This window comes from Benincasa hispida, chromosome 1 (assembly GCF_009727055.1).
Source record: "Benincasa hispida cultivar B227 chromosome 1, ASM972705v1, whole genome shotgun sequence".
Lineage (NCBI taxonomy): Eukaryota > Viridiplantae > Streptophyta > Magnoliopsida > Cucurbitales > Cucurbitaceae > Benincasa > Benincasa hispida.
This window is the reverse complement of record NC_052349.1, coordinates 25,334,055-25,350,222: the sequence shown is the minus strand read 5'-3', so window position 1 is coordinate 25,350,222 and position 16,168 is coordinate 25,334,055. Positions and strand designations below refer to the sequence as shown.

Here is a 16,168-nt window from a genome sequence, read left to right as displayed (position 1 = left end):
TTTTTTAAATATAACTAATCTCAAAATTAATAGAGTGTTTCTTGTATTTTTATTATTTTCAATGGACTAATTTAAATACCTAAAAAATAACTAATGTAAACAAAATAATTGGTTATATTTTTTTAAGGGGCTAACTTAAACAGGTAAAAAAAAAAAAAAAAAAACAGAGAGAATAATTTACAAAATATATATTAAGTAGATTTTTAAAAATTTACCGCGTGAAAAATGAATTATATTTTTAATTTGTATATAACTAAGATTAAATTGAATTTCATACATATATTGATTTTGTGTTGAATTAATTTAATTTGTAAATTAAATAATGTTTTAATATGACCCATCTATAATCAAATATTGTTTATTTTGCAAATTTTATAGTTTGTAATTCAAATTTAATTCAATTACACTATTTTTTATTTTTTTATTTTAAAATGACTGAAATTATAATTTTATTTAATTTATTTTTCAATAATTTATATTTATATTTTAATAAAATTTAAAATAAAATATAATAGAGTTTTAGTACTTTAACCCATTTAATTGCTTAGAAAAAGCTGAAACTCATATTTTAAGAGAAAAAAAGAAACTAATTTGTAAATTATTTTCTTTTTAATATAATATGCTAACTTAAAATAAATACAAACTAGGTTTGATCTTGCAATCGTTTGTTGAAAAATTATACATTTTTTATGAATTACATTTTTAATTACTAAAATTTGAGGGGGGGAAATTCTAAACTTTTAGATTCTATTTTTATATTATTATTATTGTTTTTTTTTAATTATTTTTCTATGAGTCGTTAAAAATCAACATTTTGGTCATTACAGTTAGTTAAATTGACGACAAAAAAGAAAAAAAAAGGAAAAAAAAAAAGAAAAGAAGAAAAAAGAAGAAAATATTGTGAAATTAAACTAACCAAAAACAATTCGTCATGTAGAGGTACCTTGTACAGAATACTTTGGATTTTTTTTTTTTTTTTTTTTAAACACACTTGACCTCTAATGTCTACTTTACGAGTGTTTAAAAAATAATATTTTATCTCTAGTACTTGACATTCAATAAAGGGAAAAAATCTTTTAAAAAATCACATTTTAATATAGATAATATTATCACAAAATATTAAAAAAAAATTATTTTAAATTAAAATTTAAAGTTAAAATAATAATTCAATAATCCAATCCAAAATAATTAGGAAAAATAAAAAAATATTATGGTTTAAGTTTAAAGTTTAGAATTAGGAAGCTAATTAAATCATTCAATACAATTTTTTTATAAAAAAAATAATAGAGAATTATTATGAAATTTTATAATTAAGTACTCTTTTTAAACTTAACACAACTTGTGCAACGCACATAATATCGAATTAATTTTAGAAACAAAGACAAGAACCAAAACCAAGCAAATTACACAAGTATATCATAAGACATAGTCAACAAAATCCATTCAGGTTAAGGAGTAGAGAGAATTGAAGACTTTCCATCCTCTGACGCTTTATGCGCGGCTCAGTACGCTAAAACATTTCGATAACGGCGAACATGAGAAAATGAGATAACACCCAAGTTTCCACCTCTATCTTTAGCCTCTTCACTACAAAAGGAGACTTCAGACAAGTCAACAACATCATCATTCAGTAGATTGATGACCTCCTCCAAGCAATCAGACTCCACCATAATATTCGATATATCGATGGAAGACAGAATCTCAAGCCCAAAGCAGATCGCTATTGCTTCAAGGATATTCACCTTCTGGCATCTAAGGACAAACTTTAAGCCTGCCATGCACACACGATACAGATGGTCAAGAAACACCCACCCTAACCCACATGCATCAATTTTAGAGTTCCATGACGCATCCATATTCAACTTCCAATAAAATGGTTTAGAGGGATGCCAACCGACCAGGGTTGGGGCTTGGATAGGATGATACAACCCCTTCCCTTTCCTATCAAGATGTTCACCAGCACAACAAGAGACTGAAATATGACGAACAATCATATCACAAATGGCCTCAGCATCAAGATGTTTTCTCAGAAACATCACACTATTTCGACCTTTCCAAAGTTGCCACACCATGACCACTATCTTGTCAATATCCATAAAAGCCACATGCTTAAAAATCTAGTGCCAATAGTCTTGATAACTCCATTGAGCGTTGTCAGTTAAAAAGCCATCAATATCAGAAGCAATAAACCTAGCCCAAAACTCTCTAGAGACTGAACAATTCCATATAAAATGGTTCGCAGTTTCTACATGCTCCTTGCAAAATACACACAACAAATTAGTATGAACCCCCTTTTTCACTAGGTTATTTTTTAAGGGAATCAGATTCCCGCGGAAGCGTGTGATCTTCGTGTAATTTAAAAATTGATTTTATAAAATTCAAAATTAGTGAACTAAATCATACAAACATAGAATAAACATTAAATAAACCTAAGCATACTTCTAATGAAGAAGAAAGGGAAGAAGAGAACTCACCCTTGACGATTCCCCTTCTTCAAGTTTTCCTCTCATTTGGTCACGAACAAACACGAACCTCTCAACGAACAAAGACACTACTAGAAGAGTTTCTCTATTATGCTCTAGGATTCCAAGGAGCTAGATGTGTGGGCTCTTATACCTTGGAAGAGGGAATATTCTTGAGAGAGTAGAATATAGAGAGTAGTGAGAATATGAGAGTGGAGGTTAGATTAAATTTCAAAAATAAAACTCTTTTACCCTAAATGGGTTATAGTGGTATATTTATAGAGAGAGGTAATCCTTTCATTAAGCTTTCCATTCTCCATCATTTGTTAATTGTTTAATTAAGTATTAATTAATCAATTAACTTATAAATTAAATAACTATATATTAAATCATATTTAATACAAAGTTAATTAATTAACATATAAATATCACATTTTTATATGAATACTTCTCTCTTATACTATAATTCTATATAAATCCAATTTATATGAATTTAATATTCAAATCTCATTCAAGTATATCTCTCTTATATAGTTTGGGTTATAGATTATAATTATAATTAACCATATTTTATAATGTATCAAAGTACACTATACATTAATCATATTTATATCAAATTCCTTTAAGTAATTTGAACAATTCAAATCATTCCCCATTATTATTCTTAGCGAGTTAACAAGGGGACCTTATGGACCTACAGATTAGAAGCTCCAATTGTTGGGATTGATGTCCTAATTCTCCCAGAGTCTCGTAGTTTGTAATATATACACATTGTTATGAATAAATAAGAGTTATTTTATCTAGCATTTACTTATATCCAATAAACAAAGTTTTATGGTTATCGTATGTAAACTTAAGTATGTATATGAGATATATAAGTGGATCATGTCTTAAGTGATAACCTAAATAGGTTTGTAGTATAAGGATTAAGGAGAGATTCCTGATCATGGTGACACTACGAATATGACCCACTTTGTAGAGGTTTGCAAGTGTTGTGAACTATTATAGATGTTAGATCCCGACCATTCATGTGGAGACATACGAGCAGGGGTGTCCTATACAAAAAGTTTGTATAAGACTGGACCATGAGATGATTTATCTCTATATACAACGTTGTTGATACTGGAGACTTACATCTCACCTAAACGACCATAGGTAACATGACCTTAATCCTGAGTGTTTTGGGAACTCCTGCCTTTAAGAACGGTCCTTTTATTAGTATGGGTGAGAGTGCCAGATTTCCAATTCAACATGCCTACCTTTTTAAGGACTTGTTTGATTTGGAAGCTGGGAACTCAGTTACACAAGATGAAATTCACTCCTTTCCCAAAGCAGGAGTAAGTAGATAGATTGCTCCCTTAAGGGTTGATTCTAGGGCTTGAACATAGTGGCCACAGATTCTCTTTGGAAGAGAGGACTCAGTTATAGTAGGACTATGACTTATGTTCATTAGAGGGATCAGTGGTACTTAAGGAGTTAGATGTAACTACAGGGGCATAACAGTTATTGGCCCAACTGTACTTATGAGCGATTTGTGAAGGGTTATCACACTATTGATTGGTTGATATGAACACATGATATATCTGTAGTAAGGAGAGTTCAGCTGTCGATCTTTAGTGGAGTGCCTGAAAGTTAACAGGTGGTGGATCCCGTGACTAAAGAGTTTAGTCAGTTATTCACGTACCATTGGAGCTTCGAGCTACAGGTCCATAAGGTCCCCTTGGTAGCTCAATGGATTCAAGTTGAGGATCAGTTCTTGGTGTTGATTTGAAACGTTCAAATTGACAAAAGGTAATTCGATTATATATGATATGATCGGTGTGGTGTATGAGATACATCAAGTGGAGGATTAATGTAAATGAGATTTACATTAAGTACCATGAATTAGAAAAAGAGTTCTGGTTTATATGTTTCATGAGATGAAATATTAAAACTATAGGTTATAAATATAGTATGGTAAGTTGGTTATCATGTATATTTATAATAATATTAATTATTAGATATTATCTTTTTTTCTCTGATAACCAATTGAGTGGGAGGTTATTGGTGGTTTCATGGTAACCGTGAGATAAAAGGAAAAATGTTTTCCTAAATTTAGTAGTTGAATTTAGAGTTTCTATTATCGGAAAGTTCTCATGATGGTTGTCAAGTAAATGAGATTTACTAAACGATAGCTAGGAGAGACTAGACGATCGTGGAGTGTTTCTATGCAATAGTCACTCAGCTAGCCGATTAGCTAAACCAGCTAAACGATCGCATAACTTTTGCTAAATGATCGTATAGCTTTGTTAAACGATTGGGCATCGTCTATATGATAGACATTTGCCATCTTCCACTTGTTCAATCGTTTACACAATTGTTCTTCCTTCAGTCTTGTCCTCTAACCAAGTCTACACAGAGCCCACACTTCTGGATTCTCACACTGAGAATACCAAGGTAGCGATTGTGGTGGTGTCATATTCAACTCTACATTGTTGAGGTTTATTGGAGGTCGTTCGTTGAGATCGATGTGTTCGTGATCTTGGTGTTCGTTGTGTTCGTGGCTGCTGTGATTGTGTTGTGTTGCAGTCGAAGTGTTCGAGCATTCGTGTGTTACAGTCTTGGAATATGTTCGATCGTTCATGATCAAGGGTGTTGAAGATGAGTCTTCAAAGGTATGTGTAATTCTACCCTTGATCGTATAATAAATCATGGAAAGCGATCGACGAGGATGTTGGACTGAAACTTTGAGAGAACACTCCGAGAGAACAATGGGAGAATTTTTAAGGAGTTCGATAGAATGTGAATACTGAGAGTGACCTTCCATTGGTAGAATATTTTTTGGAAATAAATGCTATTGGTAGAATATTAGTTGGGAATAATAGTTGGGAATAAATGCTTCGGTGGAATGTTGGTGTTGCATTGAATACATATTGAATGCTTGATAAATGGTTAAAGGAAGAAGATGGAAGGCTTTGGTTTAAAGGCTCTTTAAAATTTGGGGGTAATTTTGGAAGTTCGCAGGAGCAAAAGGTTAGTGGTAGAAAAGTTTTTAGGAAGAGGTCATTAGTAGAAAAGTTTTTGATTTTTTGGTCATTTGTGAAAATTTTCCCAAATGCCACTATTTATAGGCAATTTGAGATTACATGGACACTAATAGGGTGTAATCTTAAGACACATGGATAAGACATGAGGTAATGGATAAGTGACACATGACCAATAGACACTAATAATGGGCATCTTTACATATAATTTAACATATTTATAATACTCCCCCTTAGATGCCCATTATATATAAAATATGTCTCGTTAAAACCTTACTAGAAAAAAATCCACTAGAAAAAAAAAAAAGAATCCTAATGAAGGAAAAAGAATATATATTTTATATAATCTAATACTCTTAAAAAGTATATTTACTACCCTTCATGGAAACATCACTTAAGATCTCTGAGTCGCCGTATTCCAATGTTGTGCACTAGTTTTTCAAAGGTTGCGGTAGGTCATGCCTTTGTAAATAAGTGTGTCAGGTTAACTTTCGAACAAATTTATTGTACAGTGGTATCGCCATTTTCTTCAAGATTATGAGTGTAGGAAAATTTCAGTGAAATATATTTTGTTCTATCTCTTTTAATATATCAATTTTTTTATTTTGGATATGCATGCTATGTTGTTTTCATATAATATCGTTGGAAGGTTTTTTTTAGAAGATAAATCACATGTTCCATGAATATGTTGAGTCATTGTTCTTAGCCTAAAGTTGATCTTAAATTGATATAATTGTTCAAATTAATACAACACCCAAAATTAAGATGTATAAATTGATATTTGTCCTAAATACAACATATTTAATAAAGGATAATACTTGGGTGCATCTCGAGCATCATTTATTATTATGCATCCCTTTTCACCACTTACATTTTAAAAAATGTTAAAATATTTCAAAAAATAAAAAGTAAAAATTTTCATGTGACAAGTTATGATTAGACAATTTGGTGGGTTACATAAAAATAGGTGATGCCCAAAATGCACCTAAATATTTTTCTTTAATAAAAGAGTTTTAAAAATTAAAATATTATTAAAAACCATCCCACTTGCCTCTGTTTTGTCATATTTAATATTCATTGTTGCATAATATTAAAATGTTACTATAAAACTTTGATTTTCCTCGCTATTATTTCCATACCCTGCGCTATTTTGCTTCTGTGCACGTGGGCGTTGAATTAGATTTCTTCTCTTATTTATTTATTTATTTACTTCAAAATGGAAAGAACAAAAAAAAAAAATTAAAAAAAAAAATCTTCTCTTATATATGATTGAGTCACCGGAGAGATATGATTCGTTTGATTTTTTTTTTTCTTTGATTAAAATGATCTGTTTGATTTTAAGTTTTAACAATGTTTCAGTATTATTATTATTTTTTCTTATAATTCATTCAAACAAATTAAATGAAAATAATTGAATGTAACAATGATACATAAAATAATTGATTTAATCAATATGCAACATTCTAGCGTGTCCATGGGATTTTTTTTTTTTTTTTTTTGGTCTATACAATTAATAAATAGAACCTTGTTGGTTAAATTATTATAATTTTTTACACATTGCTTTACAAATTTGTAATGTTTGCTTTATATATCTAAACGCAAATAGATCTTATAAATGAAATTTTTTTACCTTTTTTTTTTAAAGTTAAAATTTTCGACCTAATTATTTAGGGTTTTTTGTACTGATGACCTCATTTGGGAGGCCCAAATGAAAAATTGCCATCGGTAGAAAAAGTAACAGAAAGTGGTCTTCTATTGACGTTATTCATGTATGATTTTACTGTTTCGCCCCTGAGATGCACGTTGCGCACCTAGGCCTACCAAGGAACTCGATCCTCGATTACCCGTCACACGATCCTCGATGCATGGTCACTCAATACGTGTGCAATCGACACATGTATAATCCATCATAGCCATGTCATTCTCGATACTCGGTTAATGTATACTCGATCATTTTGAACTTTTTGAATTCTTAACCCGTTTGAAGTCCATTATTTCACCACTTCAACCCATTTCTCAGACTATTCTCTTTCGTCTTTTGATTTTATATTCATCGACGACTGTACCTCTATACTTGAAACTCTCTCGATTCTCTCTACATTAGGTAACATTATTCTTTTTGTTTATATTTTGGCATCATTCGTGTCTTTGTTTGTTATATTTTGGCATCATGTTCCTCGACATGCACTTGCATGTTCCTCGATACTCGACTGATACGGTTTTCATTTCGGTTTCATATCTTGCATGTTTGGTTGGAGCTCGAATTTTTTTCGTTTCGATTTTCATATTTTTGGTATTTCAGACCGTCTAAAGTTTAGGGTTTGAGTAGGATAGGTCATGAAGGTGGAATATCGAATCGAGCCATTGTATATCGTGAATCGTGAATCGTGTATCGTGTAAGGGACACTATGTAGCATGTATCGAGTAAGGGACACTATGTAGCATGTATCGAGTAAGGGACACTATTAGCATGTATCGTGTATATGCTATCGAGCAATCGTGTATCGTACATCATGCATCGAATATTGAACATAATGCTTAATTTCTAGTGTTCTTTGTTATTCAGCTTGAATGGGCATCAGCCTGGATGGGCATACGTCGATTACATCTATAGCCCACTCAACTACAAGCAGCACTGGATTATGTTGGTGATAGACATGAACCTTGGGCACATTCTTTTGTATGACTCACTCCCCAAGTATATCACACAGAAGGATCTGGTATCATTCCTAAGGCCCCTATGCTTCGCTCTCCCTTCACTAGCACATTTCTATAACTTACATGCTGCAAAGCCCAACCTTGCACATAGTCCTTAGAGGTTGAGTCGTATCAATACAGGCTTTCTACAAGGGTCAGATACACTAGACTGAGGTATTTTGTCTTAAGTTCTTCGAATACTTGATGAACAGGTCCAATCTGGAGAGTTTACGACAAGATAAAATGCATGAGTTTAGGTTGTAGTATGGTGCCGAGTTGTGGGCTGGTTGGTTTTTTTTTTTTTTATTAGATCTTTCTATGTAAATTTTGACAATTTTTGTAAATGTATGAACCTGTTAATTCTATATGAGCAACTCGATACTCGATACACATCCTCGATACTCCATATTCTTAACTCGATGCTTACTAATTCATAGCTTTATCTCCCCTCATCCTCGCTTCACTGGGAGCTACTCGCATGTCTCAGTGCACACTCACAAACTCACTCTCACTCGTTCTCTTTGGTACATTCGTATGTCTTGTACAACGTCGGAAAAGTAAAAAACATTAGCAAAAAATGAGGAAAAAACTAGCACATTTACTTACTTGAGGTGTGAGACAGTATAGTGAAATGATCTTAATACCTTTATAACTTGATCTTTGTCAAGAAAAACAGGTTTTGTGAAGTGAGTTTTTAGGTGAGCTCGATTTTCTCTTTTGTGTTTCAGTTCTCTTTGTTCTTAGTTAATAAAAAAAATTACTTCACATTTCAAGAAATTGATTCAAAAGAATAGTGAGATTTATTAGAAAATTTTTCAATTTGTGTATGTTCGTACATAAGCATTAACTACAAAGCAGGTCCTCTGATGGATGCGGGCAATTCAAAATAATCGAGTATACATTAATTGAGTATCGAGTATGACGTGGCTATGATCGAGTATACACGTGTCGATTGCACACGTATCAAGTGACCATGCATTCAGGTATCGAGTGACCGTGCATCAAGGATCGTGAGACAAGCCAACTAGGATCATGTGACGAGTAATCGAGGATTGAGTGACAGGTAATCAAAGATCGAGTTCCTTGGTAGGCCCAGGCACGCGGGGTGCATCTCAGGGGCGAAGTGGTAAAATCACACGTGGATGACGTCACAGAAGGCCACTTTCCCTTTCTTTTTCTACAGGCGACCATTTTTCACTTGGACCTCTCAAATGAGGTCATCCTACCCAAAAAAAAAAAAAAAAATTGAATTCGCCTCCATAAGAACTCATCAGGGAAAAAGATATACTGTACCAGCTGATTATTTACTGATGACCATTGAGAGAGAAAAAACAAATCCATGCTTGTTATTTACATTAATCAATTCTATATATTTTAATTATCTTTTTTTTTTTTTTGGTTTAATCATCTCTTGATTTTGGATTGTTTGGTTTGGATTTTAGATGTTTTCTTTTTTACTTCTCTAGTTGTAGGCATGGTTAAAAATTTCAAATTTTCGCCGGGGGAAATTTTGACATTTCTTGAAATTTTGAGCAAATTTTGAGATTTCTCTGAGATTTCTCAAAATTTCGAAATATCAAAAATATTTCAGGAATATTCCAATTCCTCACATTTCGACGGAATTTTAATATTTCGAAAAATGTTGACTTTTTTAATTAACAGCATTACCTCACCTCAAGCTTTTTCAATCTCGTAATTTTATTTTCAAAATAAGGATTAAGTCATTTTTATTTGTTACTTTTTCTAATTTCCAATTTTTCTGGATTCTTATTTTCAAAGAAATTTAATTTGAAAAACTATAAAAAAAAAAAATGTATATTTTTTTAAACCTCATTCAAACTTTTTCATTAAATTTTCACGGCATTCCACCTCAAAATTGAATTTATGTGAGTTTTTTTTTTTAATCATCCAAAACTTTCATAATTTTCATATCATTTCACCTCAAAATATTCCTAAGCTTTATATTATTTTATAATTATTTTTTATTTCTTTTTTTAAATTTCTGCTCTTGCATCAACATTGACACAAACATTTACAATAGACGTTTAAACGTTGTCTTGCTTCATAGAAATTGTGATTAAAAGTGATCAATCATATCCTAATTAAGCCACAATCAAATATTCATTAACTAATTATAACAATTTTCATCTATTATCATCAATTTTCATCGATATTTNTCAAAGATCGAGTTCCTTGGTAGGCCCAGGCACGCGGGGTGCATCTCAGGGGTGAAGTGGTAGAATCACACGAGGATGACGTCACAGAAGGCCACTTTCCATTACTTTTTCTACAGGTGGCCATTTTTCATTTGGGCCTCTCAAATGAGGTCATCCGTACAAAAGACCCAACTATTTAGCCAAAAAGTAATAGAAAACAGGTTTTATTGTAGGGGTTTATTTGACCTAGTGTAGCAGTTTTAATTCGATAATGACAAAGCCCGTCGCAACATTTAACAATAGACTTTTAAATGGTAGGAATTTTGCGAGTTATTGAGCTATAATAAAATTTATTATTATTATTTTGGGGATTCCTTTTTATTAAGAGCTAATTGACATCCTATTGCAAAAAATAACAAAAGTAAGGAAAAAATCTCTTTTTGGTCCCTATATTTTGGGCCTAGTTTGTATTAGACTTTAGGTTTCATAATATTACACATTTAGTTCTAAAATTTTAAGTTTGGTTTCAGTTTAGTTCCTAAGTTTCAAAACGTTATAATTTTACCATTGACATTTGAGCTTTGTTTCAATTTGGTCCCTAGATTTCAAGATTTACACTTTTAATCTTGATTTTTCACCAAATACTCGTTTTCGATTTTTAGTGTTAATGTATGCTAAGAAATTTGAAATAAATATATTAATTAAAATTAACTAAGCTTCATTATTTTTATCACTTTTAAAATTAAATTTAAAATTTTACTTCGTAATTATTTAAAGTTAATTAAGAAATGTCGATGTCAATGATTGAAAGTGAGTATTCAATGAAAATTTGATGTTAAAAATGAAAAATCTTGAAACCTAGAGACCAAATTGAAACAAAACTCAAATCTCAAAGGTAAAATTGCAACATTTTGAAACTTAAGGACTAAATTGAAACTAAACTCAAAATTTAAGGACTAAATGTGTAAGATTTTGAAACCTAAAAATCAAATGGAAACTAGATCCAGAATCTAGGGACTACAAAGGTATTTTTTCCTAATAATAATAATAATTTTATGAGTTATTGGAACATGTTCTAAACCTAATTATAACAATAGTTTGATCACTAATAGTTGCAATCTTTTAAATGGTTGGAATTAAAGTAGAATTGAATTTATCATGATCTATGAAAGTTAATGAGTAATTTAGGGTTAGTATATTTACAAATATAATTTTTGAAAACAGTGTATTTTAATTAAAAAAAAAAAGGTATTTAACTTTTTGACATTGTTTTATTTATTATCATTTATCGCGAACATAGGTTTATACATTTATAATTAATAATGAGGAGTGATTAGTATAGATAGTCAAACTGTGACGTTCTAAAATTATGTATATTATTTTTATTGAAAAGAAAAAAATTACAGATTTCTATTATTTAAAATATCTTTATTTGTAAAATGCATTCTGTGAAGTGGCTCTAGCGGTTTTTAGAGTACACTTGTGCCCCCTTCCTTAAGGCTATGGTTCAATTCTCGGGAAGGATATTTATTTTCTTTTTCTTATATATAAATTTAATTTCGTTAGTAAGTGCTAAATAATTTGATTTTTTAAAAAAAATTAAGTATATAACATCCTTTCATGCTTTGTCATCTATTCTTTATCATTATTTTCAAATACAAAGTCAAGTTTAAAAAAAAAAAAAAAATTAAAAGTTTATTTTTATTTTTGAAATTTGGCTAAGAACTCAACTCTTTTACTTAAAAAAAATGTAATTGAGAAATTGAGAGAAAATAGATTAATTTTTTTTTAAAAAAATGATTATCAAACGGAACCTTAATATTTACCTCATATATTTGTAATTTTTTATTTGTAATTTTTTTATTTTTAGTACAATTGAAACAATTAAGTTTTAATTTCATTTTTTTCCATATAATATATATATATATACCAATATTTCTAGATCTTCCTAAAATTATTATACAATAATTGGTTGAATGATTTTTTGCTTATGTATCTAGATGAATAATTATATAAAGGTTTATAATAATTTTATAATTAATATTACCTAATAAATATTTCATAAGTACTAAAAATGTTTAAAAAGTAAACGTTTTATAAGACGCAAAAGAGTTTTGTGACTATCTAAACTTTAAATTTTAAAATTTGTAGGTAATTGATACATTAATTTTAAAAATATAGCTAATCTTAATTCTTACCTATTAAGCACAAAATTTAATTTAATGTTTATCTTCAAATATGTAAGAGATGTATTAGATGCAAAAATGACAATTTTAAACTATTAAACACAAAAATCCAAAATTCAGGGACCTATTAGAAAATTTTTCAAGCTTAAGAACTATATATAAACACAAAACTTAGGTTTATGGGCTAAACTTCTTAACTAATATACATTTGTGTCCCTTCGCTTGAAATTCTGGATCTGCCACTGGGTACAACCTACTATGCTCATGATTATTGTACTAGTTGGGAGATAAGTGTGATGCACACGGCTTAAAAATTTTTTGACATCAATTTATTTATTAAATTTTAATTTGTGATTTAATTATTTTTTAACATAAAATTTTGATTCAACTTTTATTGAGTTTAATTAGTAAAAATTTGACATGAAATGAAGTCATTTAAAAATAATGACAAAAATTATATATTTCTTATTTCAAGTTAATTTACAATGGATATGAGGTATTTTTAATATTGTTGAAAATCTTTTAGACAATTTTCAAAGGAAAATATTTTTTTAATGAATACTTATTATTAAATTTAAAATTTAAATAATTGGTATGAATTTTAAAAGTATAAAAAGAAAAAATATATATATAAATACATGGATGAATAAAATCAAAATATGATGCAAATAAAATTTATGAAATAAAATTGATATAAAAGTGACATAATTATATATCTTAATTACTATTTAATGGAGTAATTATTTTATTGTTTTCAAACATAGTGATTTTGGGAGGGAAAAAACAAATAAAAGTCAAATTTTTATATAATTTTTTTAAATGAACCTTCTTGTTTAAAGGAAAAAAATTGTTGTTATTAATTTATTTATTTATAGAAAAATTTCCTTTTATCCTCTAATCTCTAATTCACATAATCATAAAAAATGGAATAATTAAAATAGGAGAAAACATACTTTGTATTAGGAAATAATCGTAAGATTATTTTATTTATTAATTAAAAAAGGGAAAAAGGAGTCTAATAACAGACCTTATGTTAGTTGATGCCATAAATTTATTATGTCAACAATAAATAGAATAAAATTTCTATTCTAGAATTAGATTCGAAGAATGAAGATTAAATTAATATTAATAATCTCTGCCTAAATATTTTTTAACTCCTCTCTTCATATATCAATTTTTTCCTAATTATCTTGTCTATATCTCTGTCTTCCATATATATATTTTTTTTTATTTCGCATCACGAATATCTTTGATTTGGAAGAGAATAATTGCAAAAATATTATTTTTTGAAGTGGATTTCCATTCTTATTTTCAAAAATTTGAGTTTGTTTAATATGTCGTTAAGGGAACACCTTAAAAAAAATCTCAAAGGACATCGAACACTAAAAGGGAATAAAAATACAAAATTATTCTATTTTTATTAATTTAAGGAAGGGAGAAGATGATCCATTAATATATCCTTGTATTAGTTGACTGTCATAAATTTATTCTGTCAATAACAAATAGAAGAAGATGTATATAAATATAACAATGAATATATAGTAAGATTATGAAAAAGAAAAACCATAATATTAAATTAATTTAATAATTTCTCCTTACATATTTTCTAACTCCTCTCTCCATATCTCCATCTTCCTCTAATTATCTTGTTCATATCTCTATGCCCTATATTCTCAATTTTTTTTATCTTGAATCTCACTTGCCACTATGATCGGAAGTGAATAATTATATATATATATATATGCAAAAAAAACTCTATTTGGCATATATAATTAGAATAACAAATGCTTTCCATGAAATTGAAATCATCAAACATAAGACACAAGGGAGAGAGAATTTACAGCAAATATAGAGAAAATGTATGAAGGGTTCCCAAGAACTCACTGAAATCAGTTTACATGATAAAATAATCTTATCCCTTTCGAGACTGCATTGCATTCCCATATGTTACCGTCGGTTCCTCAAATCTCTCGATCTTCACCTCTTTACCGATCAAAACTACAAGGGAACATATATAGTAAATAATCTTAATCCCAACATCTATACTTTGAGTTGCAAAGAGAACAAATTTGAGAAGCAACCATCCTAAATATATGTGGTGTTGCACCAAAAATATCAAAATTCCTAAAAGAAAACAAATGCGAAAATTAGTGATTACATTGATTATTAGAAGAGATATAATCCCCTTTGTAGATTTGCACAAAAGTGTGTTTTTTGAAAATGATTTGATTCGTTATTGATCTTTTTATAAAGAGATAGTTTTTTCTCAAAATGTTTCAAAATGAAGAGATATAAGGTTTAAAAAAATTCAGGTTAAAAATAAGCGTGAAATTAAAGGAAGAAAGATATCTCATTATATGGTTAGGATTTTGTCATGAGGTATGGGTGCGAGGTAGGACACATACTTACAATGAGTGTGAATGAGGGTAATAGACATTAATAAAAAAAGGCAGGGACAAAGAGAGAAGTGAAAAATTCTCCCCTCTTAACCTTTTTTAATATAGCGAGGTATGAGTGTGACTGTAAGGCACATATTTACAATAGAAGAGTGTGAGTGAGGGTAAAATAGACATTAATAAAAAAGGTAGGGGCAAAGAGGGAAGTGAAAAATTCTCCCTTCTTAGCCCCTTTTAATATAGTAGAGATAGTAAAAAAAAATATTTTTTAAAAAAGTATTTATCATGTGGCAAATTTTAATTAATTGGGTAATTAGGTGAGTTTTACAAAGATAGTGCAAGTAAAACCCAATTAATTATTGTATGATATTTACACCATAAAGTAAAAGTTCATGTGCTAACTAGAGATGTCTAATTTCCCCATGGGGAGGGAGTGGGGAAAAAAAATTTCTATGAGCTAAACGGGAACGCGGGGACAGGGAATGCATTCCCGCCCCCGTCCTCACCCCATCTCGGTTAGCCTCTATTTATTTATTTAGTATAATTATTTAATGTTATATTATCATTATTATTATATAAACATTATATTTAAATTTAAAGTTTGATTGTTTATTCGTCAAGATAATGAAAATATTTAAATTGAATATTTACCTTTATAATATATATGTGAATAATTTGATTTATATTTATTTCTTTCTTTAAAAAAGTTGATTAGTTTTTTTTAGGCCAAAATTTGAGTAATTCATCTTTAAATTCAACATGTCAAGTAAAACTAACCATAATAAACAATTTAGTGATAAATTTAATTATTTAATTATAATTATTGATTTAAATTAATTGGTTTTCTAAAAAAAAACAAACGAAAAAAATTCCTTATGGGAAACCCGATCCCTGCAAGTTCTCTGCGAAGAATCCTCGCCCTGATCTTGAAAGAATTTTCACGGAGATGGAGAATGAAATGGGGAGGGGGATGGGATGGGGAAATGACCCGCCCCACCACCACTTGTGGACATTCTAGTGCTATCCTTTGATAGTTATAGGACCGGTGAACCAGATGGCCACGGTGATGGAATCTAGGACGGAGGACTCGTAGTATCTCTCTAGATCTGGCAAAAGCGAAAGACCAAAAATCCAATTTTTTTATGTTTGAAATAATAATCGAGTGTCTGATATATATTGAGCTATATTCAAATTAACAGTTTACAATATGCTAATTTTGATACAATATTTATGGCAAATTACATACAC

General features: G+C 29.6%; 1 protein-coding gene across 1 annotated transcript; it reads right to left on the bottom strand.

The window, feature by feature from the left end:
* Positions 1-1,502: 1,502 nt before the first annotated feature.
* LOC120076417 lies at positions 1,503-2,096 on the bottom strand. Its single transcript, XM_039030242.1, has one exon. The coding sequence runs from the start codon at positions 2,094-2,096 to the stop codon at positions 1,503-1,505; it is 594 nt and encodes a 197-aa protein (XP_038886170.1).
* Positions 2,097-16,168: the final 14,072 nt, after the last annotated feature.

Excerpts from the sequence above, each read along its gene's own strand:
- LOC120076417 (XM_039030242.1), bottom strand. The coding sequence starts at position 2,096 with ATGGATATTGACAAGATAGTGGTCATGGTGTGGCAACTTTGGAAAGGT.